Here is a 27,349-nt window from a genome sequence, read left to right as displayed (position 1 = left end):
TGAAGACGGGCAAAGGATCAGATGCTTCTAAAGTTTCATGGCTGTGTTTCTATTATATGGCCTTGATCACGGAGCGCAAGCGAGCTGCCTTTGGCCAGACAGGAGTCAGAGATTCACAGGGGCTATGTGAAGATCTATGGAGTGTCCTCACTGCATGTTATCAACATCCTCCTGTAATTGAGCGATTATTAGGGCCTCCACTGCATCTCCATGACAGGAGCATTATCACAGAGGGTATGTGCGCTGCCATAAGCCAGACTGGAGTCAAACATTGACAAATGCAATGTGTGGATTCTATGGGGTCTCCTCGCTGCATGTCGTCGTCCTTTACAAATCTAGCTGCTATGTGGGCCTGCCGAGCACGCCTGCCTTGTCTGGCCAGTGTGAGGGTCTCATCACTGTCATCGTCGCCTTCAAGGTCCGCCTCACCCTCATCCCCATTGGCATCCTTCTCATCGGAGGAGACATACAGCTCCTTCCTCTCCTCCTCAGGCAGCTGCTCTCCCTGTTGCAGCACTGTAAAGGGCACGGCAGATGACAACGATGCTGGCTTCTGTGGACTGTATTGCAAGACTTCACCAAACCGGTCCAGGCACCGGAACCGCATCTTCAGCATCCCGATGGTCTGCTCCACCAAGTTGCGAGCTGCAGCATGAGCCTCATAATATCTTAATTTTGCTGCAGTCTGAGGACGGTGCATGGGTTTCACCAGCCACGGCCTCTATGGGTAGCCCTTGTCCCCGAGGAGCCACCCCTGCAGTTTCTGTGGACTCTGGAACACTTCAGGGATCTCTGACCGACTGAGGATGTAGGTATCATGCACACACCCTGGAAACTGTGCGCACACCTGTAGCATGCATTTCTGGTGGTTTTATACCAGCTGTACATTCAGTGAATGGAATTCCTTGTGGTTCATGTGGTTGACTGCATGTTGTAAAGGAAACCTGAGCATCACATGAGTGCAGTCGATTGTACCCTATACCTGTGATAAACCCGAGATCTGGGTGAATCCAATCGCCCTTGCATCCTGGCTTTCTTGGTCCCAGGTGAAATGCACAAAGTTGTGTGCCCTTGCAAAGGTGGCATCCATGACCTCATGGATGCATTGGTGGGTGGAGGCTTGAAGGATCCTACAGAGATCACCTGTGGAGCCCTGAAAGGAGCCATTGGCGTAGAAAAGAAATGCTGCTGTCACTTTCACAGCCACTGGCAGTGGATGCCCTCCATGTCCCCGTGGCACCAAATCCTGCAGCAGGTGGCAGATGTGACTAACCAGTTTCCTAGACATGCACAGTCTTTGGCGACACTGCTTCTTGGTCATCTGTAGGAATGAAAGGCGGTGTCTATGGACCCTGGGTGTCGCCAGATACTGACCATGGTTCGCTGTGGCTCTTCGGTGGCATGTGCGGGAGCCCCTGCCGCCCCTTCTTCCAGGGGATGCTGCTCCTCCCTCTGCACAGCTAGGAGTATCAGTTGCTCTCTCCTCCGTTGTATTTGCTCTCTGTAGGCAATCAGGCATACAGCTAATTCACCAGGTTCCATACTCCTGATGTACTTCTCCGGCCAGATGAAAGAGAGAGACATGTGGCTTAGCATGGGTGAACTAAGAAACTGTTCTGGTCAACTCTGAAGACCCCTTAACACTTCCCGGTGAGTGCTGGCCACCACTTGGATGGCCAGAGATTAGTGCTGCCCAAGGCCCCACTCACCTCCGTCCCACTTTACCTGCAGCTTTGCCCATTGGACTGTATGCTGTGTTCTCAGCTCAGGCGCAGGCACTCTCCTAACCCATGCTCAAGTCAGCACTATTTGCTTGAACTATCGTGGAGACTGGTCCAAACCGGGATGATGACATTGCAAGGGGCTGTCAGCGCCTCCGCCAGTGACTGCTCCGTGTCCAGCTTTAGCGAGGAGATTGCACAATGTGTGCAGTCGTCCAACTGTTCTGCAGTCCACCAAAACACTCATGGCATTGCAGTCTGTGTGGGGGGTGGTGATAAGCTCTAAAGCACTTGGTGACACTTTGATGCCTCTGCGTTGCTTGAGTGGGCAGATAAACTAGAAGCCCAACTCCATTCATATCAATGGCTGCACTTGAACTGTCTCAGTTGCAAAGGAATGGTCACTTTATATAAGGTGTCCCTAATGCATAGCCACTTCCCTCACCCACCACCCCAAATGCTTGTGCGCATTAAATGATGGCAAGGCAGCCCTTGCTTCCTCCCCCCATAAGTCATTTCAATGGCAGGGCTGCCCCTGCCCACCCCGTCCCCAACCATAAGTCGCTCATTGGCAGGGTTAACCCCCCCCCCACCCGCCTTCACAATTCACCTCAATGGCAGGGATGGCAGGGCTGCCCTTTACCCCACAACAAGTCACCTCAACCACAAGGCAGCCCTTGACCACCAGCCGCAGCCCCCCCCCCCCCAACCGGCCAAAACACCTTAAGCTTGAAGACCATGGCAAGCACTGCACATCGTTTCTGTGTGCTCACCTTTGGGTTCCCGTTAAAGTGCACTCTGCCAAGTGCATGCCTTTTATATGCTGTTGTTAAATACGTCGACATGCCTTCTCGCTGATGTCGATGGAAGATCCAGTGCAGGGGGGAGGGGGGAATGATTCTGCCGGGCTGGCCTTATAATGATATGCTGATGTATTACACTAAGGTTTGCTGACATCTGTTGGCGGGAAATGCGTCCTGCCATTGGCGGTCTGAGCGGACGATCACAAACTGGTTTCACGCCATTGTGAAATCGATCGCGCCATATTGTCCGTTCGTGCCACTGAACATGCCCAATGCCAGCAGGCGCAGAATATCCTGGCCAAAGTGCTGTTTTGCTGATAAAGGCAGAGGTAAAGAAAACTAAAGAACATTTCTCTTGTTGATCATTGCTCTTGTGGTTTCTACAGTTTAAGTGATTACAAAAGGTTTTGCCTCTACTATTCCATCCAGGAGCTCATGAAAAGTGGTAACCACTCTGGATGAATCAGAGCCTCAAGATTTCAGTTTTTAAATTTCCATTTGCCAAGAGGCTACTCTGCTTTCTACCTGCTTTGTGAAGAAGCCTTAAATCAGCATTCCAAGGTACGAGGAACTAAAATCAATTGAAGCCTAACTAGAGAGACGGGCACCTAAGAAGAAAACTTCAAGAATAAGTTGAAGAGGCCTCTGCACAGAGTTGTAAGTTGAGGAATCCACCAGAGTGAGTGGAAGTCCATCGCAAGACCCTGAAGAAATTGCTGCAGTTTTAAAGGTTTTCAAAAAGAAGGAAAGTTAAAGACCAAAGGATAATAAACAGCAGTACCAGTGAAATGCAGCACAGGCTGTGAATACATTTTGGAAATGCTGAAATCTGAGTTTTTATAAGCACTCTAAACTCAAAGGGAAATGGCCCAAACATTCTTTTTAAATATGGAGAACAGATTTTCTCCCAAACTAAGAGAGAGACATAACCAAGTTTCCAAGCCTACTGTGGTGTAGGTCAGTACAAAAAACACTCTGAAGCTGCATTGGCACATTTGTGGCAAAATACAACACCTGCAAAGTTTTTTCTTAAAGATCTGCCCAGCAGCAAGAACTCAGAAAAAACAGAGGGAAGTCAACTGGACCTCAGCAACTGCACCCTGAGTAAAAATTGGTTACTGCCTTAAAGTGGCAACACATTTAAAGCAGTAAAATATAAGAAGAAAAAAATGGCTGTGGATAGCATCTAGCAAATTAGATTTTACAGTTGGGGATTTGAAATAAACTGGCACGAGGACAGAGCAAGAGTTCCAGCGAGAATCAGGACTTTGGAAAAAAACAGCCCGAGGAACGAGTGAGAGTTCCAGTGAGAAAAGGGGCTTTGAAAAAAAAACTGGTGCGAGGACAGAGCGAGAGTTCCAGGGCTGCTCATCTGACTCGGACTCAGCAGATTTCTGGCCTCTGGCAGTCCTCTGTGTGCCAGAAACCTGGGAAGACCCTGCCTCCGCCTGCTGTAGATCAGACAGTACAATGTGATCACTAGATTGTGACCCTGAGGCTATTCTGGAACCAAGCCCCACCTTGCTCTCTGTGCTGGTGGAGGGTGTGGGTGAGCGCCGTTATGGGCCTTCAGTGTCAGTGTCTGTGGATTCCATTTCCGTGGTGTCCTCAGGGCTGGAGTCGAGGACCTGACTCATGGACCCTCTGTTCCTGCAAAAGCAAAGAGAGATAATTAGTGCATGTCGGGGGACTGTGAAACAGGGGACCTGAATCACAGCATGGTTGTCTGATGGATGTTGCACTGCTGGATCCTCACTTGGCTGATCTCACCGTCAGCACAGGTATGGTCCAGCTTGTTGCCAGCCAGTTGGATGCTCTATTTTCAAAGTCTGTGAGGGCCCTAATGTTGGGCATTCCTCCACCAGTCTGCGACCCCTCCTTTTTGTTGTATGCCAGCTTGTCCTGCATGAATACCGATGGAGAAATTGTAAGCAGGACGCCTGCCAGGCCAGATGAGAAGGATGCCTAGCATGTGTGAGTGCTGAGTGGTACCATGGATGGGATGAGGAAATAGCTTGCAGGCAGATGATGTTATTTGTGTGAGAGAGTGAATGGTGGTGTCTCTTGAACTGGCAGTGACTGAGATCCCTGTGGATGTGTGATGGGCTTGTGAGTGTGTGAGTTGAGAGTGGTGAGCAATGAGAAGAGTGACTTACCCTGGCAGAACGGAGGAGATCATTCATCCTCTTTCGGCACTGAGTGGCTGCCCTTTTTTTGCAGCGCGTTGTTGCTGGCCACCGCTGCCACTGCCTCCCATGCTGGGTTGGTGACCTTGCTTGCTAGTCTTTGCCCAGAGTGGAGGATATCGTGGCAGGCCTCCACTGCGCCCAACATGTGCTCGAGGAAGGTGTTGCCATGTTTGAGATAGCATGTTTCCTCCCTCTGGCAGCCATGACTTTTCAGCAGCTTTCGATCCCTTAGAGAATGCTAGCTCTGTGCAGGGCGCCCTTTAAATACGGCGCCCGGATCACTGAAGGCCTGAGGTCACGGTGGGGTGGGCGAATCAGAGGCCATGCCACCAGCGATTTGAGTTGAAACCCGTACCTCTGCATTTTTCAACAAGGCGCCACACGATACCATGGAGAAAACTGCCATTGCCATCGACAGGACATATCTCTTTCCCCACCTGATATTGGACTTTGCCGATTTCTGGGATGATTCCGCCCAATGAATACAGTACAAGAAAGTGAGGGGGGTAGCATTAACTTCCCAAAAACTAGTGAGTTAAGGTTGGATGGAAAGTTAAACTTAAAAATCTGAAACAGGAACCCAGTGATATTCAGTTGGAACTGAAGCGGGATTAGGGCAACCAATTAATTCTCAGTGGGAGATTGGTTATTGATACCTCTTAAAGATCTGTGTGCTGCCAATTTAACAGTGATTCTATTTTTAAGCACAGTTGGGCTTCCTGACCCTTGGAGAACCTAATAGGTAAAACAAGGCAAGAAGGCCTGGATCCAATAGGTGCATGCCTTTACATACTTCTTACGGGCTAGGAGGAACAGGTGTCTTTCCTCAGGCCAAACAAGATAACACTGTAAACCCCTCCTCCATCTCCATGATCTCCGCTGACACGCTACCCCATCAGCAACTTCAGCCATTTTTTACCAACTGGCTTCTTTGACCCGTATAGCTCCTTCTGTCCTCTAATCCCCTCACCTCTGTCCCCAACCTCTAACCCTTCTCCATTCTCTCCTTGCACCCCACCCCGTCTTCAACTCTCCCCTATTCCCCATCTCTGTCTTCGATCCCTAAGCCCTTTGATTTCTTCTTGACACACCCATCAACTGAGCTTTCCTGACCTCCCACAATCTCTATCACCCTCAGTCAGCTCAGATCCTCTTAACCATGCTGTACCCCGACAATCTCTATCTACAGCAAGCACTCACTTGTGCCCTTTTCTTGGGTGTTCCCTACCCAACAGGCAGCCAAGCCTGCCAGTAAAGTTGGCTTCGGGGCTGGGAACCTGTTCAAAGCTGTTGGGCCCATAACTCTTCCACCAATGAAGCTTGGCCCCAGTAACTATTGGAGCTAAGGTGTCTATCAACATATTTATTAGTTCTTTGCTTGCCTAAATACATAACAGCATTTTGTTTTAACTGAACAGGCGGAACAGAGCTCTTCTTGGCAAAAAGAAAACATCTGGAAAAAAATCTGCAATTAAACACCTGAAAAATGCAGCAGTTGTGATAGAGTATCACAATGTAAGTTATAGCTGACATACTCGGTGGTGATTTCTGGTTGTACTTACTAGTTACCTCGTTTGGATTTACTGCAACAGGCATTATTCTAGCAAAAGTGTAAACATTTTATACCAAGTGTTGTGGATAAGCTGAAATCCATTGTGATTGAACGTGCAGAGAATAATTTGGGGAAAATACAGGATTGCCAAGATTTCTTGTGTAGTAAATTTTGCAAATTTTGTGCTGTTCTGCCAGTGGAACTATTTATACTTGTACACAACATGTACAAGGTGGGGAGGCAATAGAGTAGTGGTATTGTCACTGGGCTCGTAATCCAGAGACCCAGGATAATACTCTGGGGATCTGGGTTCAAATCCTGCCATAGCAGATGGTGGAATTTGAATTTAATAAAAGTCTAATAATGACCATGAAACCATTGTTGATTGTTGTAAAAACCCATCTGGTTCACTAATACACTTTAGGGAACGAAACCTGTCGTCCTTACTTGGTCTGGCCTATATGTGACTCCAGACCCACAGCAATGTGGTTGACTCTTGGGCAATAAGTGCTGGCCTAGCCAGTGATGCTCACATTCCATGAATTTAAAAAAATGTTGTCTGGGAAATACTTTATCACTTTCCTAATGGAAACAAGAATCAAGTATAGCACAGATGGAGCCATTCATCCTATCAGGACTGTAGCTCTATCGAAGAGCAATCCAGATAGTTCCACTCAGGTTCTTTCCCATTTCCGTGTGATTTCTTCTCCTTCAGTATTTGTTCATTTCCCTTTTGAAAGCTACCACTGTATCTGTTTCCACCATCCTGTCAGGCAGTGCATTCCAAATTCTAACCTTTTGTTGCATAAATTACCATTGCCTCATGTCGCCTCAGCTTTTTTTGCCAATCGCTTTAAATCTCTGGTTATCAGTCGCTCTGCCATAGGAAGCATTTCTGTTTTTTGCTCTGTCTAAAACCTTAATGATTTTAAACACAAGTCAATTTCCTCCTAGCCTTCTATGCATCAGGAGAACAACTCCAGCTTCTCCAATCTATGCAAGTAACTGTAATTCCGCATCCTGGGAACTGTTCTAGTAAATCCCTTCTGTACCTTTTCCAAAGCCTTTGTGTTCTTTCTATTAAGCTGCGGTGTCCAGAATTCAGCACAATGCACCAGTTAGGGCCCAACTACTGGTTTATGTTGAATGTATAGCAATTTCCTATATATTGGGGAGACCAAACACAGATTGAGTGACCACCCTGTGGAACACCTCCTTTCAGTCTGCAAGTGTAATTCCAAGCTTCCTTTCACCTGTCATTTCAATTGTTCTTCCAGTCCCACTCCCACTCAGCCTCCTATACTATTCCAATGAAGCTCAAACAACAGCATCTCATCTTTTGACTAGGGACTTCATAGTCTTCCAGACTCACCACTGAGTTCAACAATTTCAGAGCCTAATCTCCGTCCTCTTTTTTTCCTCTGTTATGGTTTTCTTTGGTTCTCTTGTGTTCTTTTTCTGTGGTTGTGCTTGGATGTCAACAATTAGTAATGATTCTACTTTTCCATTTACACTCCCTCTAGATACATTTTTATTTCTTTACTTGTCCCATTACCATCTCCTTTTGACTTGCTCCATCATGTCCTTTGTCAGTTAACCTGTCCTGCCTTCCAGCCGATCACAGATTTCCCTTTTGCTCTTTCCTCCACTCCTTTTTCCCTACTTTGCTTAAAAACTGTTATCTCTCTAAGAACTCCCAGTTCTGATGAAGGATGACCAACCTGAAACCTTGGACATAATTTTGTGCACCCTCGGTTCCCACGGGCTGTCCGGCAGGTGGGCGTGGGGGCATAAAATCGGGTGGCATGCCAGTGGGCATGTGGCATCACCTACTCACCTCTGCTACAATTTTACCAGTAGCAGCTACTTCAGAGCCCCCTTCTGCCACCACTGGAGGGTGCCCATGACATGCAGAAAAGCCGCCAGGCTTTGGTCTCGAGGGGGGTTTGTGGGCCTCCTGTTTAGGCATCAAGCCCATCTGATGACCCCCCACCCCTTCTTGTTGTGGCCACCCCTGGCCCTCAATCTTGACCTCTCCACACGCCTTGCTGGGCCTGCTTGGCTGGTCCCAGCAAAGGTATCCAGCCTCTTCCATGTCTCCTCGTGGTGGTCTGCTGCACTTTCAGCAGTGTCCACCACTCCTGATAGTGCTAATGGGACTGGAGAGCTGGCATTTCTTGAAGGCGGGTATCCTCTCACGTTGGGGTGAGGTTATAAGGCAGCCTGATAACCATAAATCTGGTCAAGGCTTCCGAGCCCGGTAGAGGCCTACTCACCCCCGACTTTTCAGCTGGAGAATGGGGCCACTGCCTCTACGAAAATTTCTGGCCTATAACCCTGTTTCTGCCTGAACAGATGTTGCTTGGACCGGCTGAGTATTTCCAGCGTTTTCTGTTCTTATTTCAGACTTACAGCATTCTGCAGTATTTTGCTCTTGGATCATTGGTTTATGTAGGTTTAGCATAATTTGTGGGCTTTTCTACTCAATGCTGCTATTTGTAAAGTCCAAAATCCCAAATGCTTTATTAACTTGATGACAAGGGTAATACCAGAAATGTGAGCTTATACCTATGAAAGAATGAAGAGGCTCTGTCTCTTTTCTCTTGAAAGGAGAAGGCCGATACGAGTTAATAGGAGTTTTGATTTTGATAGAGTAAACACAGAGAAAATGTTTCCACTTTTGCGCAAGAACAAAACTAAAGGCTGTTAAAGTAAGATAGTCACCAAGAAATCAAATAGAGCATTACGAAGAAGCTTCTTCACCCAAAGAGCGTTGAGAATGTGGAACATGTTACCACAAGGAGTGGTTGAAGTGAATAATATAAATGCATTTAAGGGGAGGCTTAGATAAGCACAGGCAGGAGAAGGAAATAGAAGTTTTGCCCTCTGCTGTTAGAGTTAGATAAGGAAGAATGGGAGGAGGCTCAGCTGCAGCTTAAATGCCAGCATGGATTGGTTGGACCAAATAGCCTGTTTCTGTGCTGAATATTCTGTGTACTGTATGAAATGCTGTGCTTTGTTAACCTATCTGGCTAACTTCAAAGATTTGTCCTTAAACATTCTAGGCCTCTCTGTCCTTGCACCCTCTTTAAATTTGTACCATTTAGTATTTATTGTCTTTCTTCATTCTTCCTACCAAAATGTATCATCTCACACTTTGTTTTGTTGAATTTCACCTGCCATGTGTCTGGCCATTCCACCAACCTAGCTTTGACCTCTTGAAGTCTATTCCTATTCTTCTCTCTGTTGACCAAACTTCTAAGTTTTGTGTCGCCTGCAAATTTGAAATTGTGCCCTGTACCCATTGTGCCCAAGTTATTATTGAGTATCAAAAGTAACACTGACCTTAGTACTGAGCCCTGGGGAACACCACTGTATATCCCCCTCCAATCTGAAAATCAGCCATTCAGCACAACTCTGTTTTCTATCCCTTAGCCAATTTTGTATTGGCTACTTCTCCCTTTATCCATTGGGCCTTGGTTTTGCTAAGAAACTTATTTGTATATTATCAAGCTCCTTTTGAAAGTCCATATACACAATGTTAACTGCACTGCCTTCATTTACTGTTATGTTATCTCATCATATAACTCAATCAAGTTGACCAGACACAACTTGCCCTTAACAAATCCATGATTTATTCAGCCATACTTGTCCGAATGGCTATTAATTTTCTCCCAGGTTAATGTTTATAAAAGCCTCCCCACCTTCAATGCGAAACTGACCGACCCGTAATTTCCAGGCTTGTTCTCCTTCCCTTTTTTAAACAGGCATGTAATGTTTGCATTCCTCCAGTCATAGAGTCATAGAGTTATACAGCACAGAAACAGTTTTCAGCCAATTTCACTGCTTTGCCACACCAATAAGCTGTTTGAACGCCTGGTACTCAATAGGATAGCACCAACTGTAAATGAGAACATCATTCCAGAGCAAGCACGTTTCTGTCCTGGCAAATCAACAACAAGCCAACTGCTCAACCTCACACAACATATCTAAGATGGTTTTGAGCAAGGGATGATAACAGGTGCTGTTTTTGTAGACCTGTCAGCAACATACGATATAGTGAACCATAGACGTCTCCTCTGCAAGATCCTAGAGATGACAAAAGATGTTCACTTAACAGAGCTGTTGGAAAGCATGCTTCAGAATTGCAGGTTCTATGTTGAACTAGGTGGGAAGCGCAGCAGGTGGCATATTCAGAATGTCTTCCTCAGGGAAGCATGCTTGCACTACTGCGGTACAACATCTACACGAATGACCAACCTATAGACGGTGTCACACGCCGTTTTATATACGCTGATGACTTATGTGTCACTGCCCAAAGCACTGATTTTAACACTGTGGAGAAAACGCTTTCTGAGGCCTTGGAGGGACTAACATCCTACTATGAAGAAAACCACCTTCGCGCAAACCCATCAAAGATGCAAGTTTGTGTGTTCCACCTCAGAAACTGTAAAGCCAAATGCCAGCTTAAAGTAACCTGGTGTAGAGCAATACTGGCGCATTGTGAGCACCCTATCTACTTAGGAGTCACCCTTGACAGAAGCCTCACCTTCAAGAACCGCATCGAAAAGACAAAGGCAAAAGTGAGCGCATGAAACAACATCCTGAATAAGCTCACTAACACAAAATGGGGAGCAAGCTCGAAAACATTGCGAGCCAGTGCACTTGTCCTTTGCTATTCCACTGCCGAATATACCTGCCCTACATGGGAAAGAGCTACTCATGCTAAGAAGATGGATGGCGTTCTGAATGCAAGCTGCCGACTTATCACAGGTTGTTTAAAACCAACAAACACCAACAGCCTATATATCCTGGCGAGTATTGCTCCCCCTGATATAAGAAGAACGGTAGCTAGCAAGAAAGAGCAACTCCGTCAAACATCAGATGAGAGGCACCCTCTACATGGTCATACATCTACACCCAACCGCCTAAAGTCAATGAAGAGCTTCATGAACAGTGTTGTCCCATTACAATCAACCCCATCTGAAGCCCGCATCGCCTTGTGGAAAGACTCGCTCACCAGTCTCAAACAACCCCCAGCGATGGAAATCCTACCAGATGAAAGCCTTCCCCCAGGGGCTAATTGCAACTGGACAACCTGGAAGTGCCTTAACAGACTTAGGACTGGTGTAGGTCGTTCAAATGGGGATATACAACCTGCCTGACAACTTGTGAATGTGGAACTGAGCCTCAGATTATGCAACATCACCTGCAATGCCTATCGCTAGAGGAACCCTGCAGTGTTGCAGATCTTGCCAAATTCAACAACAAGTTGCAGAATTGTGTCCAGTTCTGGCTGGGCCATGTATAGACTGTCCGTGGACATGATTAGAAGAAGCACAGAAACAGGCCCTTCAGCCCATTGTGTCCGTGCTGGCCATCAAGCACCTATCTATTCTAATCCCATTTTCCAGCATTATGCCCGTAGTTCTGTATGCTATGGCATTTTAAGTGCTCATCTAAATACTTCTTAAATGTTGTGAGGGTTCCTGCCTCTACCACACCCTCAGGCAGCTTGTTCCAGATTCTAACCACTCTCTGGGTGAAAAAAAATTTCCTCAAATCCCCTCTAAATCTCCTGCCCTTTACCTTGAATCAATGCCCCCTGGTTAATGATACCTCCAATAAGGGGAAAAGTTTCTTCCTATCTACCCTATCTATGCTCGTCATAATTTTGTATACCTCTATCAGGTCCCCCCTCAGCCTTCTCTGCTCTAAGGAAAACAACCCTAGTCTATCCAGTCTCTCTTCATAGCTGAAATGCTCCAGCCCAGGCAACATCCTGGTGAATCTCCTCAGCACTCGCTCCAGTGCAAGCACACCCTTCCTATAGTGTAGCGACCAGAACTGCACACAGTGCTCCAGCTGTGGCCTAACTAGCGTTTTATACAGCTCCAATATAACCTCCCTGCTCTTATATTCTATGCCTCAGCTAATAAAGGCAAGCACCCTATATGCCTTCTTAACCATTTTATCTTTCTGTGCTGCTGCATTCAGGGATTTACGGACATGTACACCAAAGTCCCTCTGATCCTCTGTACTTCCTAGGGTCCTACCATTCATCATGTATTCTCTTGCCATGTTAGTCCTCAAAAAATGCATCACCTCACACTTCTCAGGATTAAATTCCATTTGCCACTGCTCTGCCCATCTTACCAGTCCATCTGTATCGTCCTGTAATCTAAGGCTTTCCTCCTCACTATTTACGACACCGCCAATTTTCGTGTCATCTGCAAACCTACCTGACCATACCTCCTATATTCACGTCTAAAATCATTAATGTACACTACAAACAGCAAGGGTCCCAGTACCGATCCCTGCCTTACACCACTCGTTTTGGACCCAGTTTACCAAATTGCTATGGATCTCATGGGCTCTTACCTTCTTGACCATTCTTCCATGCAGGACCTTGTCAGAAGCCTTACTGAAGTCCATGTAGACTACATCAACTGCACTACCCTCATCTACATATCTAGTCACCTCCTCGAAAAATTCAATCAAATTTACTATACATGATCTCCCCCTGACAAAGCCATGCTGACTATCCTTGATTAATCCCTGCCTCTCCAATTGGAGATTAATCCTGTCCCTCAGAATTTTTTCCAATAGTTTTCCTACCATTGATGTTAGACTCACTGGCCTCTAATTACCTGGTTTATCCCTACTACCCTTTTTAAATAATGGTACCACATTTGCTGCCCTCCAGTCTTCTGGCACCTCTTCTGTGGCCAGAGAGGATTTGAAAATTAGTGTCAGAGCCCCTGCAATCTCGTCCCTTGTCTCACATAGCAGCCTGGGATACACCTCATCTAGGCCTGGGGGCTTATCCACTTTTAAGCCCGCTTATACCGTGAATACCTCCTCTCTTTCAAAATTTGCTCAAGTATATCACAGTCCCCTCCCTGATTTCTACACCTACATCATCCTTCTACATAGTAAACAGAGATGAAAAGTAGTCATTCAAAACCTCACCTATGTCCTCCAGCTCCACCCACAGATTTCCACTTTGTTCCCTGATGGGCCCTACCCTTTCCCTGGTTATCCTCTTGCCCTTAATATATTTATAAAATGCCTTGTGATTTTCCTTTATCTTGCCTGCCAGTGTTTTTTCATGCCCCTACTTCGCTCCCCTAATTACTTTTTTAAGCATCCCCCGACACTTTCTATACTTCTCGACTTTTGCAGTTTTCAGCCCTCTATATCTGCCATAAACTTCCTTTTTTCTCTTATCCAATCCTCTTTATCCCTTGACAACCAGGGCTCACTGGACTTGGTGCTACCCTTCATCTTTATGGGGACATGTTGGCTCTGAACTCTCACCATTTCTTTTTTGAATAACTCCCACTGGTCTGATGCAGACTTTCCTATAAGTAGCTTCTCCCAGCCCACTTTGGCTAGATCCTGCCTTATCATATTGCAATCGGCCTTCCCCCAATTCAGGACCTTCGTTTCCGGTCCAGCTTTGTCCTTTTCCATAATTACCTTAAATCTTACAGAGTTATGGTCACTATCCCCGAAATGTTCCCCCACTGACACTTCTACCACTTGCCCGGCTTTGTTCCCTAAAATTAGGTCCAGTACCTAATTCTATTGTTGGACTTTATACGCGCTGGCTCAAAAAGCTCTCTTGGATGCACTTTAAGAACTCCAACCCCTCTAAGCCTTTCACACTTAGACTATCCCAGTTAATATTGGGGAAGTTGAAATCCCCTACTATGATTACCCAATTATTTTTACACTTCTCTAAGACTTACCTATATATCTGCTCTGCTTTCTCCCCCTGACTGTTTGGAGGCCTATAGTACACTCCCAGCAAAGTGATTGCCCCCTTTTTATTTAACTTTTACCCATATGGTCTCATTTGAGGAACCTTCTAAGATACCATCCCTCCTTACTGCAGTAATTGACTCGTTGATCAATAGTGATTCTCCTTTTTTATGCTCCCCCCACCATCACGCCTGAAGATTCTATACCCTGGAATATTGAGCTGCCAGTCCTGTCCTTCCCTCAACCATGTCTCTGTGATAGCAACAATATCATATTCCCATGTGTTAATCAACGCCCTCAATTCATCTGCCTTACTTGTAAGACTCCTTGTATTAAAATAGATGCAACCCAGCCTTGCATTATTCCCTTGTGCCTTAACAGGTCTACATTTGCTTTGCCTTCCAGACTGACTTAGCTTCTCTTCTATATTTGGCTGTGCATCACCCCCTACTGTACCTCCAATCCCATCCCCCCAGTCCTCTGGCACCACCTCTTTTTCTAAGGAGCTGGAAGATTGGGCCAAGACCTCCGCTTTCCTCAGCAACATAGACTTGCCCCATCTGTACTGAGTGATTTCTCCATTTTAAGCACTACCACCCTTTCTTTATTTTTAACTGATCCAGCATCCCAATAACCTCCTTGTTTACTGTGGCATGGGTAAAATTGTGTTCCTTGCTAAACACCAAAGCAAAGTACTCACTTTGTACCTCATTTAGCCCTTCTGTCCCTGCCATTCGATCTCCATTTTGGTCCTTAATTGATGCCACCATTGCCCTAACAGCCCTTCTTCTGTTAATATGAAAACCTTCGGATTCCCCATTATGTTAGCTGCCAATCTATTTTCGTATTGCCTTTTTGCCCCATCTTATTTTTCACTTTTCCTCTGTATTTTTTATATTCAGCCTTGTATTATCAAACTGATATATGTTTCATCCTATTTGCTAACTTCATCCAGGGAACTTTGGCTGCCGCCCTTGCAGGAATGTGCCAAGACTGTAGTAGAATCATCTTCCTTTTAAAGGCCACTATTACATTTCAGTTTTTTACTCCAATTCACCCAGTTCTTCAGTTCACTGAAATTACTCCTCTTCCAGGTTATCCTTGTTCTTCTCCAAACCACAATGACATCGTAATCACTTATCTTGAGATGCTTACCCACAGTGACATTCTCTACTACTCTATCACTGCGCATTAGCCCTTGCAACTTCTAGTAATTTCCCTGCAAATCAACTCCTCCATCTCCCTCCCACTGTTTGGTGGCCTATAATATATACAAAATAATGTCATAACCCCTCTATTACTTCTTAACTTCAACCAAATAGATTCTATCTTTGACTCCTCAAGGGCATTCTTTCTTTCTAGAACTATAATATTTTTCTTAATAACAACTGCAACTCCTCATTCTTTTTCTCCAACCTTATCATTGCTGAATATTTGAACCCAGGAATATTAAGCATCCAATCTTCCCCTTTTTTGAGTCAGATCTTTATCACTATCAGTGTTCTGAATGTTAATATTGACCAGCAACTTAACTGAACTAACCATATAAATACTGTGGCTGCAAGAGCAGGCCAGAGGCAGGGAATTCTGTAATGAGTAATCACCTCCTGATCCCTCAATGCCTGTCCACCATCTACAAGGCACAAGTCAGGAATATGATGGAATGCTCTCCATTTGTCTGGATGAGCGCAGCTCCAACAACACTCAAGAAGCTCAACACCATCCAGGATAAATCAGCTTGCTTGATCAGCACTCAATTCACCACTTTAAGCATTTGCTCCCTCTACTACCAAAACACACTAGCAGAAACGTGTACCATGTACAAGAAGCATGCAGTAACTCACCCGTTTGCTTTGATGGCACCTTCCAAACACGTGACTTCTGCCATCTGGACAGACAGGGGCAGCAGATGAATGGGGACACCACCACTTGAAGGTTTCCCTCCAAGCCACACACCACCCTGACTTGGAACTACATTGTGATTCCTTTACTGTCGCTGGATCAAAAGTCCTGGAACACCCTCCCCAACAGCACTGTGGGTGTACCTACAGCAGAGAGACTGCAGTAATGCAAGAAGTTGGCTCGCCATCACCTTCTTGAGAGCAAATAGTGATGTGCAATAAATGCTGGCTTTGCCAGCAACATTCATATCCCATGAAAGAATAAAAAAAAACACCTTTGTATCCTGATCACATGTGGCTATTTGCATCTGCAGCTCACCAACCTTCTCAACATTTTGTGTATTCGCACACAACCATGCCAAACCTAATTTAGATTTCTTTGTATGATCCCGCCTAATTCTGTATTATTTCTAACTTTGGCTATTCCACTCTTCTTTGCACCTTGTTTCTACATATTTTAGAAGGAACCCATTTGGCTATCAGGGCTCCACATGACAATCTAATTGCCTACATGGATAGCGAGAGATATGCGTTGTGTAAATATGTGGATGGGTTCTGGTTACAGAAATGTGATTTTGGACATAAATGCATTTTATTTTTTTCTGCTTTTATTAGCACTTGGTGTTCATTATTCGAACATCCCAAAAAATGAATGAATGGCTGGCTACTTGAATTTTCCACTTTGGAATCTCAGTGAGCTTACATTAAATCAATGGTTCCGCCCACACCAGACCCTGGTGGATTGTTCTCTGCCTGGAATAGTTTATTCCAAGTGGGATTCCTGTTTCCATGGAACAGACCATCTCTTGCTAGAGGAAGATAGCTGCAATTTAGTACACCTGTATGTCAGCTGCTTCTGGAGCAACTGAAGAGAATACCTGAAGCTGCTGAAAGAACTTTTAATTTTACGGAACTGGAGAGTTGAATTGATCACTCCTTGATTGGCTAAAAATGGCTTGCAATCCTTCAAAATTTAATTTGTCTTTGCCTAAGCAATGGTGGATGCCAGGAATGTACTGTTGTTATTAAGATGGCATATTCTTGTCACTTGTACAGTGCCTGCCTATACTTGTGACCCATGATACTTCCAGCAATAAAATCTCAGAAATAGCAGAGGAGAGCAGAGAACCAGGAGTGATGACCCAGACTTCTGGTTCATATGAGCTTGTGTAATGCTGGGTGGTTGTTAACCTCGGCAAAAAAATCCTACCTTGTGGCTCATGAATCCTACTAAAATCCCCTACACAGTAGCAGTGCATGAATACAGTAAGCTCAGTGTCACTGCAAGAGTGCTGTGTGTCAAAAAGCATGGTGATCAGGCTGGAAGAGGTGGAGGGGGATTGGAGCGCTTGACCACAAGATGATTAGCGTGGAATTCTGTGATGAAGGGCTATGGTGGGCCTAGAAGATTCATCTGATCAGCTACCTTCATCCAAGCAGCTCACACTTGGATATTTTCCTCAGCATCAAAAATGGCCATCACCTTTACATGACACTTTTTGCAGCAGCACCCTGCTACTGAAAGAGATTGGCATATACTTATTGTGCTGTGCCTTTAGGCTCAAATTTCCTTATTATTTTAACTTTGTACATTAGAATCATAGTCATTTATTACATGGAAGGAGGGCATTCAGCCCATCGAGTCTGTGCCAGATCTTCACGATGGACATCCATTCAGAATCATTTCCCTATCCCTGTAATGCTGTAAGCTTGTTTCCTTCAAGAGCCCATCAAATTGATAGTCACCCAGCTTTCACACCAGATTCCCCTCAAACATTTTCCATGTGCAGAGAGCCTATTGAAATCAAGGGGATTGCCTCATAAAATTCAGTAAAACCAGTCATCCCTACTTCTAGTAAAGTCAAAATTGAGCCTTATATCCTTCCTTCTGTCATAAGTTACTTCATTGTCCATGTGTTCAAACATTTTATAGCAATGTACAATATTTGACTGATTTTAAAGCATTGCTCACAAAAATTAAGATTCTGTTATTGGTTTTCGATTATAAAATTGTGCTGGAGTCAGTGATGTTGATTGTAAATGCACAGATGACTAATGTTGCCTTAATTCACAATAGTTATAGAATTTAAGAATTAATGGAATAATTCTTTTGGAGATTTGCAGTTTTAATGTAACAAATATTATTTCTTGCTGTTCAGAATCCTGTGAGCAAAAAACCAAAAAAAGAAAAAGCAACGTTGAAGGAACTCCTGCAGACCATTCACAATAATCCAAGCATTAAGTTGAACCCATTGGCACAAAGGTAGCTAAGATTTTTCCTTGTTTGGAGGGCCCCAGTATAATATTTTGGGTTCGGGAGTCACAGATACCCAAGAAAGGCAGTTGAGCATTAGTAAGTAATTTTAAGGTAGTTTATTAGGAGGCAACAGTTTAGATATGATGCATTAACTAAATAGACAGGAAAAGTACACAACCTGTGATGGTTGAGAATGGTTCACTGATCCCAGAAGACGAATGGACGGATGGCACAGAATGTGTTGATCTCAGTAGCTTGTGGTAGCAACATTCTGTTCTCCATTTGAAATGTTAGGGAACTTTTACTATGTCGTCCTCTCTCTTTCCTGGTCTATCTTCCATCTGAAGAAGGCGGCTGCCTGATGAGGACTTCTCCTGACAAGGACTGCCCCCTGACGAGGACTGCCCCCTGACGAGGACTGTCCCTTGAAGAGCCCTGCCCACTGACGAGGACTGCCCCCTGATGAGGACTGCCCCTGAAGAGCCCTGCCCCCTGAAGAGCCCTGCCCCCTGACGAGGATTGCCCCTGAAGAGCCCTGCCCCCTGACGAGGACTGTCCCTTGAAGAACCCTGCCCCCTGACGAGGACTGCCCCCTGACGAGGACTGCCCCTGAAGAGCCCTGCCCCCTGAAGAGCCCTGTCCCCTGACGAGGACTGTCCCCTGAAGAGCCCTGCTCCCTGACGAGGACTGCCGCCTGAAGAGCCCTGTCCCCTGATGAGGACTGCCCCTGAGGAGCCCTGCTCCCTGACAAGGACTGTCCCCTGAAGAGCCCTGTCCCCTGACGAGGACTGTCCCCTGAAGAGCCCTGCTCCCTGACGAGGACTGCCTCCTGAAGAGCCCTGCTCCCTGACGAGGACTGTCTCCTGAAGAGCCCTGTCCTCTGACGAGGACTGTCCCCTGACGAGGACTGTCCCCTGAAAAGCCCTGTCCCCCGACGAGGACTGTCCTCTGAAGAGCCCTGCTCCCTGAAGGGGACTGCTACCCGACGAGGACTGCCCCCTGATGAAGACAACCCCCTGACAACAACTGCCTCCTGTCTCTGTGCACTCATTAATATACTCTATTTTTGGGGTAGCTTATCCAGTGTCAATCGCTGGTTCAAACCCTTCTGACCAATGGATACAGGGCAGATACCCAAGATATCAGGGTGGTCACATCCTCTCCTATTCTACACCCTGGCTTGGGGTTGCTGGTGTACACAATGCGCCAGGAGGCTATTGGTTCAGGAACGTTTATAGAGTCTGGTGACCCTCACTGCAGGGAGCACAATTTTCGTGACCTTTATCTCTACCATGTCTTGGTCGCTGATTGCTTAGAATCTTTTATGTTTCTTTTAGAAAGTGAGAGAATTAAATGCTGTGTCACCTAGTTCCATTAGAGTTCCATACAACTTAAAAAAACACAATTTCTTCAAGGTCCCTATTTCTGACACCAGCTCTATGTCTGAATGGTTTTTTAATCACTGGCCTTGATTGCTTTTAATTTGCTATCACTGCTGCTTTTTCACCCTAGTGTATGTTCACAACTTTTGTTTACCATCTTCTTCAATCCTTCCTCTCTGTCCATTCTTTCTCTCCTCAAGCACCATTGGTGGAAGACTATGGCCAGCCAGATGATTGATTTATCTATATCCCAGATTCACTTCATGATTTTTTTTGGCTTTGATGAGTTGCCTTAATATTGGCGCTGCATGTATAATTCAAAATTTATAAAACTTTTTGGAGCGCCAAATTTTCGACATCCTCAACAGCTCTGCACAATTGTAAAAACTCATTCTTTTACTCGAATTCTTTTACAATAAAGGCCAACATGCCTTTTGTCTTCTTAATTGCTTGCTGTACAGCATGCTAACTTTCTGTGTTCCATGTACAAACAAGTTTCTCTGAATAACATTTTAAAGTTTCACTCCTTTTAAACAATTCTGCTTTTCTGTTACTATGATCGAAGTGAATAACCTCATAGTTCCCCACATTGTACTCCATCTGCCACCTTGTTGTCCAATCAGTTAATCTTTTTGTATCTTTCTCACAGCTCACATTTCCACACAACAAATGTATTAACAAACAGTTATATTACTTTTGGTCTCTTTGTCTAAGTCATTAATGTAGATTGTAACTAGCTTAAGCCCCAGCACTGAGCCTTGCAGCACCCCAACAGTCACAGTCTCCCAACTTGGAACTGTCCCATTTATCCCTAATCTCTGCTTCTTGACAATTAATCAATCCTCTATCCACTATAATATATTACATCCAGCTCCGTGAGCCCTTATCTTGTGTAGCAGCCTTTCTTGTGGCTCCTTATTGAATGTCTTCTGGAAATCCAAGTGTCAGACACCTACTGTTTCCCCAGATTTCTGCTGGGCCTTGTGTGGTAAAAGTGGTTCCTTATTTTCTCCTAAATAACCTATCTGTAAATCTAAGACTATGCATTCTTGTTCTGGATTCATCAACCACAGGAAATAGTTTCTCAGTGCTAGTGAATCACTTAACATCTACCTCATTTAGATCATCCTTGAACCTTCTATAAACTCAAGGAAATACAAGACAAGTTTTTGCAACATGTTCTGATAACCTCTTGTGTCATTCTGGTAAATTTGTATTGTACTCCTTCCAAGGTCAATGGAAGGCAGATGTTCAGCTCCTCTTGTCTGTGCATGTCAATGTGGGATAAAAATACTTTTTAGATCCTTTTGTGCTACTTTTGGGGGCAGGGTTGGTGGGAACAACCCCATGATACTATTATTCGTGTAAAAGTTGACCTCTACTTTTTTGGCTAATAATTTAATCGTAGAAACTTGACTTTTACACGATCATGTATGGTAGTTTTTTTTTTACTTGTGTGATTTTCTTTCAATCAACGATATGTGTACATTTTTGATCATTTTGTTTAGGAAACAAAGAGAAAAATTGGAAAAGAAAGCTAAGGAAGTTTTTCGAACTCTGCTTAGACCAATTGTACATCGCTACCTGCAACTTAAAAAATTCAACAAATTTTGCATGATTGAAATGCCGTGGCGTAGTCAGTTAAACATGCTATTGGGAATTCTCTGTTTTAATTCATTCATGAGGTATTATGAAGAAGATGGTTGGACCTCAAAAAGCATTAGCAGGTATTTTGAAATCAACTGCTAAGTACTTTCACAAATTGCCAATCTGCACATGTAATAAAAGGAGTGATCCATAGGTCACTGGTAGCGCTCCACCTCTGAGTCAGAAGATTGTGGGTTGGGGACCCACTCCAGACAGTCCAGGTGAGCAGCGCTGAGGGTTCTGATCTCTGAATATCAAGGTTGACTGAGGTTGACTCAGTTGCTTGCATTTGATGTGAGTGGAAAGGTAATCCTCTTCACAGATAGTGGGTTCTCCTGGTTGTGGATTGTGATTCAAGCTAAAACTGTCCACAGAAGAAGGAACTTTGTTATGGAAACAATCCAGAACAATATTATTTCTGTTGGATATAATAATGAAAGAAATGGGCCATGACACGCATGCCAGACTCAGAAGGGAAGAAAACTATCTCATGTAAAAGCAATTCTTTGCTTGGAAGAATGGGGAAAGGTTAGATTTACCTGTCAGGACAGTCTGACTTTTCAGAGATTTGCAATTTTACACCATTGTGCATAAAAAATGATGGGCTATGCCCTCATAAGCTGCTGATGATGTGGGTTTTAGAGAATTTAACATCATTAGCTAAACAGTAACAATAGAAATATTTTTGTCAATCTCCCATGAGATTACATGACCTGACAGAACTAAGTGCAGTTTTTAAGTGAAGTGGAGGATAATTAGATTGGAGCCTAGAAATGATTGTGAAATGGTGAGCAGAGCTAGAGACTAGAGGGATTGAACGTAAAGGAGGCTTAAAAGGCAGGGGCCATTGGAGTATTCTTAGAGGTGGATAAAGATAGTAACAGTAGAAGTTAGAGATGGGTTAGAAGATCAAAGTTGCATAAAAATGTAGCAATGCTGGGGAAAGGTGAGAGCATGAGAGCAGGGCTGGAATGAAGAAGAAGTGCCTGCATTGTTGCAACCAGTGACACTTGTCAAGCCTGGCCAGACAAAAACTGAGCTGTTAAATGGGTAGGGGAAAAGGATGGTTAGAGCTAAGAGAGGCAGGTAGAGTATGCCACTTCCTCTGTATTGTCAGACTTGTCCGATGTTCAGCCCTGAATAAATATCTGTTTCTCCCATTTAAGCACTGGCATGGTTTTTGGGCTATTTTCAACTTCAGCAATGGTGCAGGATGAAATGAAATTGACTACATGTTACACTTCCAGCTGAATTTTCCTTGCCATTAATTTCAGAAATTATGGGGTGGACGTAATTGCAGATTGTGGTGAGGGCAGCATGGTGAGAATGAATGTTTGGAAATCACATTAAGCAGTCAATATTGCGGGGTGGAGGGGTGCGCAGGTGGTGGTACTTTGAGGAGGGTAGTGGAAGATTCCAGTGGGAATCAGATATAATGGGGTCTGACCGCCTGGTATATAATGAAGGTAATTTGAAGGCCAGGGGAAGCACTCCAGCTCTTCCTGGCCCACAAACAGCACTGTTAATGCACGTACAGCCTCCATGTTTTAAAAATAAAAATGTAGGTGAAATGCCCTTTCAAACCTGCACAATCCTCCATACCCCTTCACACCTGCACAACCCCCAATGCCCCTTCACACCTGCACAACCCCAATGCCCCATCACACTTACACAACTCCCAATGTCCCTTCACACCTGTTCAACCCCAATGCCCCTTCGCACATGCACAGCCTCACCCCACCTGCCCACACTCCAGCACAGTCCTTCCCACCCTTCCACTCAATGCCAACTCACCCATTCCATGACCCCTGTCGAATCTCTCTCTTTCCCCTACCACCCCCAACCTCCCACTATGCCCCTCTAGTCCTCCACACCCGCCCACCTCTTTATTCTTCTCCTCCATGTCTAATCCCCCCACCCTGCCAACAGACCATCACCACCCACCAGACCCTCCTGCAGCCTTCCACCTGCGGCTTGATGATCTGAACCCTGGGTGAAGCTGCTGCTTGAAGATCTGAATCCTGAAAAAAGTTTCTGTTTGAAGATCTGAACCCTGGGAGAAGTTTCTGTTTGAAGATTTGAACTCCGGGAGAAGTTTCTGTTTGAAGACCTGAACTCTGGGAGAAGTTTATGTTTGAAGATCCGAACCCTGGGAGAAGTTTCTGTTCGAAGACCTGAACTCTGGGAGAAGTTGCTGCTTGAAGATCCGAACCCTGGGAGAAGTTTCTGTTCGAAGACCTGAACTCTGGGAGAAGTTGCTGCTTGAAGATCTGAACCCTGGGCAAAGTTGCTGAGCCAAGAACAACCCCCTCCTGGATGCTGTTGCCTAGAGAAGATCCACATGGTTGATGCTCCACCCACCCACTGCTGCACATGATGTTCCAGGGTCCGGTCACTGGAGCCCTCCATCTTCTCTTCAGATCTCCGTGGGCTGCCCCAGGCTTTTGTCAGGTAAGTGCCAAATTGGCCCACATGCTCTAGACTGGCGTGAATTCCCGCTGGTGGCGTGGGCAATCGGGTGGAGTGGGGGTGTTTCCAGTTGGATCTTCATCTGCATCCGATTAACGGGATGCAATTCTGTTTTACGCTGGCTTCTAGTGGGTATGGCGACCCGCCATAGTGGGCAGGAGTGCAAGATCCTACTGTTATTTTACGGTGGCAGGAAACAGATTTTTCAATTCCTGCCACATTCTCCTCACCCGGCCCTGCCATTAAACCCACTGTGGGGGGGTGGGAGACTGGAAAATTCCACCTTATATTTTTTAAATGAAAATTGCTGTAGTAAATTGTGCTCCGTGAGTGACTCATATTAAAGAAAACAAGTTTACCTATAACAAATTGTTGCTTTCATGTTGTTTACAGATATTCCTTTTTGGACCCTGATATTTTTACTCTACATAATTGTGGTGGTCTACTCATAGACACAGAGATTGATGATTCAGAAATGATACAAGAAATTCCTGAAGTGTCACTGTACTCACTCAGAAGAAATGAAAAGTCATCAGAATCAGAACATGGCTGTACGTTGCACTGCATTTAAATGTGGTTGGGTTGCTTAAACATCCAATTCATAAATATGTGCGCTTTTTTTCAACAAACATTAAAAGAATATTCCAGAATAGTTAAGGGCAGCAGGCGCATGGGCACACACCACCTGCAAGTTCTCTTGCAAGTCACACACCATCCTGACTTGGAAGCAAGTCACTGATTCTTCAATGTCACTGAGTCAAAGCTCTGGAACTCCCTCCCTAACAGCGCTGTGGCTGTACCCACATCATACGGACTGCAGCAGTTCAAGAAAGCAGATCACCACCATCTTCTCAAGGGCAATTAGTGATGGGGAATAAAAGCTGGCCTTGCCAACAATGCTCAAATCCCATAAAGAATTTTTTTTTTTTACAAAATGACTCATAATTAAGGCTGCCATCTTTGTTTTAAAATAAAGGTGGGCCCTGAACTATGATGTACTCACTCAGCTCTGTCCCCAGCACTTATTGCTCCTGCTGGAAAAATGGGAACTGAGGCTTGAATAGAAACATGAAATGCCTATTCTGGAATGTGTTAATTGTAACATCTGCCTATTGCTGCACAGAAAATATTAGCCCAGATATGAATGTACTTTGATCAGCATTATTGCTAGTTTGGATATCCTGCTGTTAGTTTAACAAAGTAACAAAAGCCAAATGTTGATGAACTTAAAAAGTAGCTAATTACCAATCATGTAATCAAATTTAATCTTAATGTTGCAAATTTTGCATCGTAAAATAGAAAACTTCACAATACAATGCACTTGATTTGCTGCCGAATGACTGAAAACAATTTAATTCCCTTTTTTTAAAACATCTGGCAGAATTTACAGCAAGACCTAAGTCATGCCAACCTACTGTGTGCAGAAGCATTGTGCAGTAGTAAGGATGGGTTTTACATTCTCTTTTATTTTGGGAATTGATTCAGTATATTAAGCCCCCAACTTTTACCAGCGTTCTACCAGTCTCCTGCAGTAACGTCAGCAGAAGGCCTATGGAACCCCCATAGAAGTGGAAAGATCAGTTAAGATTGGTTCTCCACCTTTTTTGGGGAATTTCCCAATTATCGTGTAAGGTTGTAATTAAGGCTTGTGGGTGTCAGACTGTGGGTGGGAACTCCCCATGCACATGTGGACCCCATTGGGTGGGAATCCAGATCAGGCAAATGGCTGGACCTTGAAGAAGAAAAACATTTCTTTAAAAATATTATTCTTGATCAGGCCTGAAGGGAGCACTGCCAGCATTGAAGAGGAAGCATCTATCCTCTTCCCCTCTCACCATGCTGAATTTCTGCTGCTGGGGCAGGCAGGCACCACAAATGCACCCCAAGTGGCACCTGTTCTGAGCTTGGGTCCTTCTGTCTTAAACTCTGGGCATGGGACTTGGTTTTTAGATAGATTGTAGACATACTCTGGTATCTGCTTAACACTTGTTTATTAGTACCACTTCAAACAGATTACAGAGTAGGCACGTAGTTCTTTGGCATGTTTTCAAACTCTCTTTTGAGACCCTAATGCATGACAGACAAATGTCAGAGGTACATCATCATCTACATCATACATTAGCATATCCCATCTGTTAACTCTTTATTCTTAAGCACTTACACCCGCCCACCTCATGCAAATATCACTGACCCCTGATAACTCCACCGGGATCACTGGTCATTAAATTTTGAGGCCTGATTGTATATCTTGGATATAGATACCTTAACTGTTGAACCTTTCCTGTGACTCTTCTCTGATAAGGAAATTACTCCATGCTCACAGATAATGTTTCATATGTAGGTTGAAAAAATATTCAGACTTTATTGTTAAGTTGGAGTTGTGCCATTTAAAGCTCTATTGCAAAATCTTGTTTTTGATAAAATTTAAAACTCATTTGTAGTTGTCTGGTTGTGGCAATACACTTAAAAAAGTAGAATTCTGAATCTGCTATTTATGTTTATGCTAACCATAATTTATTTGTTGTATAATCTTTTAAAAGGGAACGATGCCATTTCTGACAGCACTGAAAGTGCTCTGAACACATCACTGACTCAAATGACCACTGAAGAATTTGAACCCACTACAGGAGAAGGGAGCACACCAAGCATTTCTGCCATTTTGATTAAAGACCAATTAAACAAAGCCTTTTTATACATCAGAAGAGCAGTGGTATTTTAGTTTACAAACAGTTTTGGTGGATATTACTAAAATGATGGTTATTGAAATTGATACTCATTTCTCTAAAGTTATTTTTTTTCCAATGAAAAGGAATTAGATGATTGATATGTAGACATTGCTTACAAAATTATTTCTGCCTCACTCATTCGGTCTTCATATATAAATAGGCATGGCTATTACTCATGGAGAACAATTATCTGATCTCTGTAACAAAAATCATGCTGTGTGGTCACGAACACCACCTACTCAGCTTTGTAAAATATTTTGTTTTGGGCCATGTGTTATCTCTGCTCATAGAATAGGTGACAGATATTTGTTCTGTCACCCACCAGGAGAAGTGCACTGGCATTATTGGATGAGCTGCCTCAACCAAAGTCAGCTGAAATCTTCAAAAGAAGTTGAAGCAAATGTCATTTGTAATATTATTGGAAATGGCCTGTCACAGACATAGCTCAAAATAAAACAGGTTATCAGATGCCTTGCAAATTGTACTTCCCTATTCTGTACACTTGGATGATGTCTGGAGCAGAAATTGATGAAGGTCTAAGAAGGTATTCCCTGACCTTCAACAAGTCCACTGCCAATGCACTCTGCAATTACTGGCCAGTGCTCAGGTTATATGGTGTTGTAAGGAGTAGATATGGACCTATCTGTGGCACCTCCAAGTACTGAGCAAAAGGACATTTCTAGATGATTAGAGAATCTCAATGTCTCAATCAGCCTTCCCAACACTAGAGCTGACTGAGATCATGTTGTCAGTATCTGGTCTCTTGTAAAGATCCACCTTTGAAAGAGTTATGTGTCCAGCCTTCAAGTTGGAAGGTGAGATTCCAGAGAAAGAGGAGAATGATGGGGATTATCTGCATGAGGTGATTTGCTTGATGAAATTTGAAGTATTCAATGCTTGGGTGTCCCTGAAGTTTAACCAATGTAACTCAGCAA

General features: G+C 44.4%; 1 protein-coding gene across 1 annotated transcript in view; it reads left to right on the top strand.

The window, feature by feature from the left end:
- The window catches only part of LOC121286091 (cilia- and flagella-associated protein 54-like), a 254,632-nt gene extending 228,225 nt beyond the window's left edge, over positions 1–26,407 (top strand). Inside the window, exons 33-39 of the mRNA XM_041203086.1 lie at positions 6,132–6,228; positions 18,093–18,196; positions 21,081–21,299; positions 23,360–23,500; positions 23,605–23,670; positions 24,082–24,239; positions 26,229–26,407. Of these exons, the coding sequence (XP_041059020.1) occupies positions 6,132–6,228; positions 18,093–18,196; positions 21,081–21,299; positions 23,360–23,500; positions 23,605–23,670; positions 24,082–24,239; positions 26,229–26,407 (964 nt within the window). The remainder of the gene's footprint in view (positions 1–6,131; positions 6,229–18,092; positions 18,197–21,080; positions 21,300–23,359; positions 23,501–23,604; positions 23,671–24,081; positions 24,240–26,228) is intronic.
- Positions 26,408–27,349: the final 942 nt, after the last annotated feature.

This window comes from Carcharodon carcharias, chromosome 13 (assembly GCF_017639515.1).
Source record: "Carcharodon carcharias isolate sCarCar2 chromosome 13, sCarCar2.pri, whole genome shotgun sequence".
Lineage (NCBI taxonomy): Eukaryota > Metazoa > Chordata > Chondrichthyes > Lamniformes > Lamnidae > Carcharodon > Carcharodon carcharias.
Note: the sequence above shows the minus strand (reverse complement) of the source record. Positions and strands in the feature narration are given on the sequence as shown.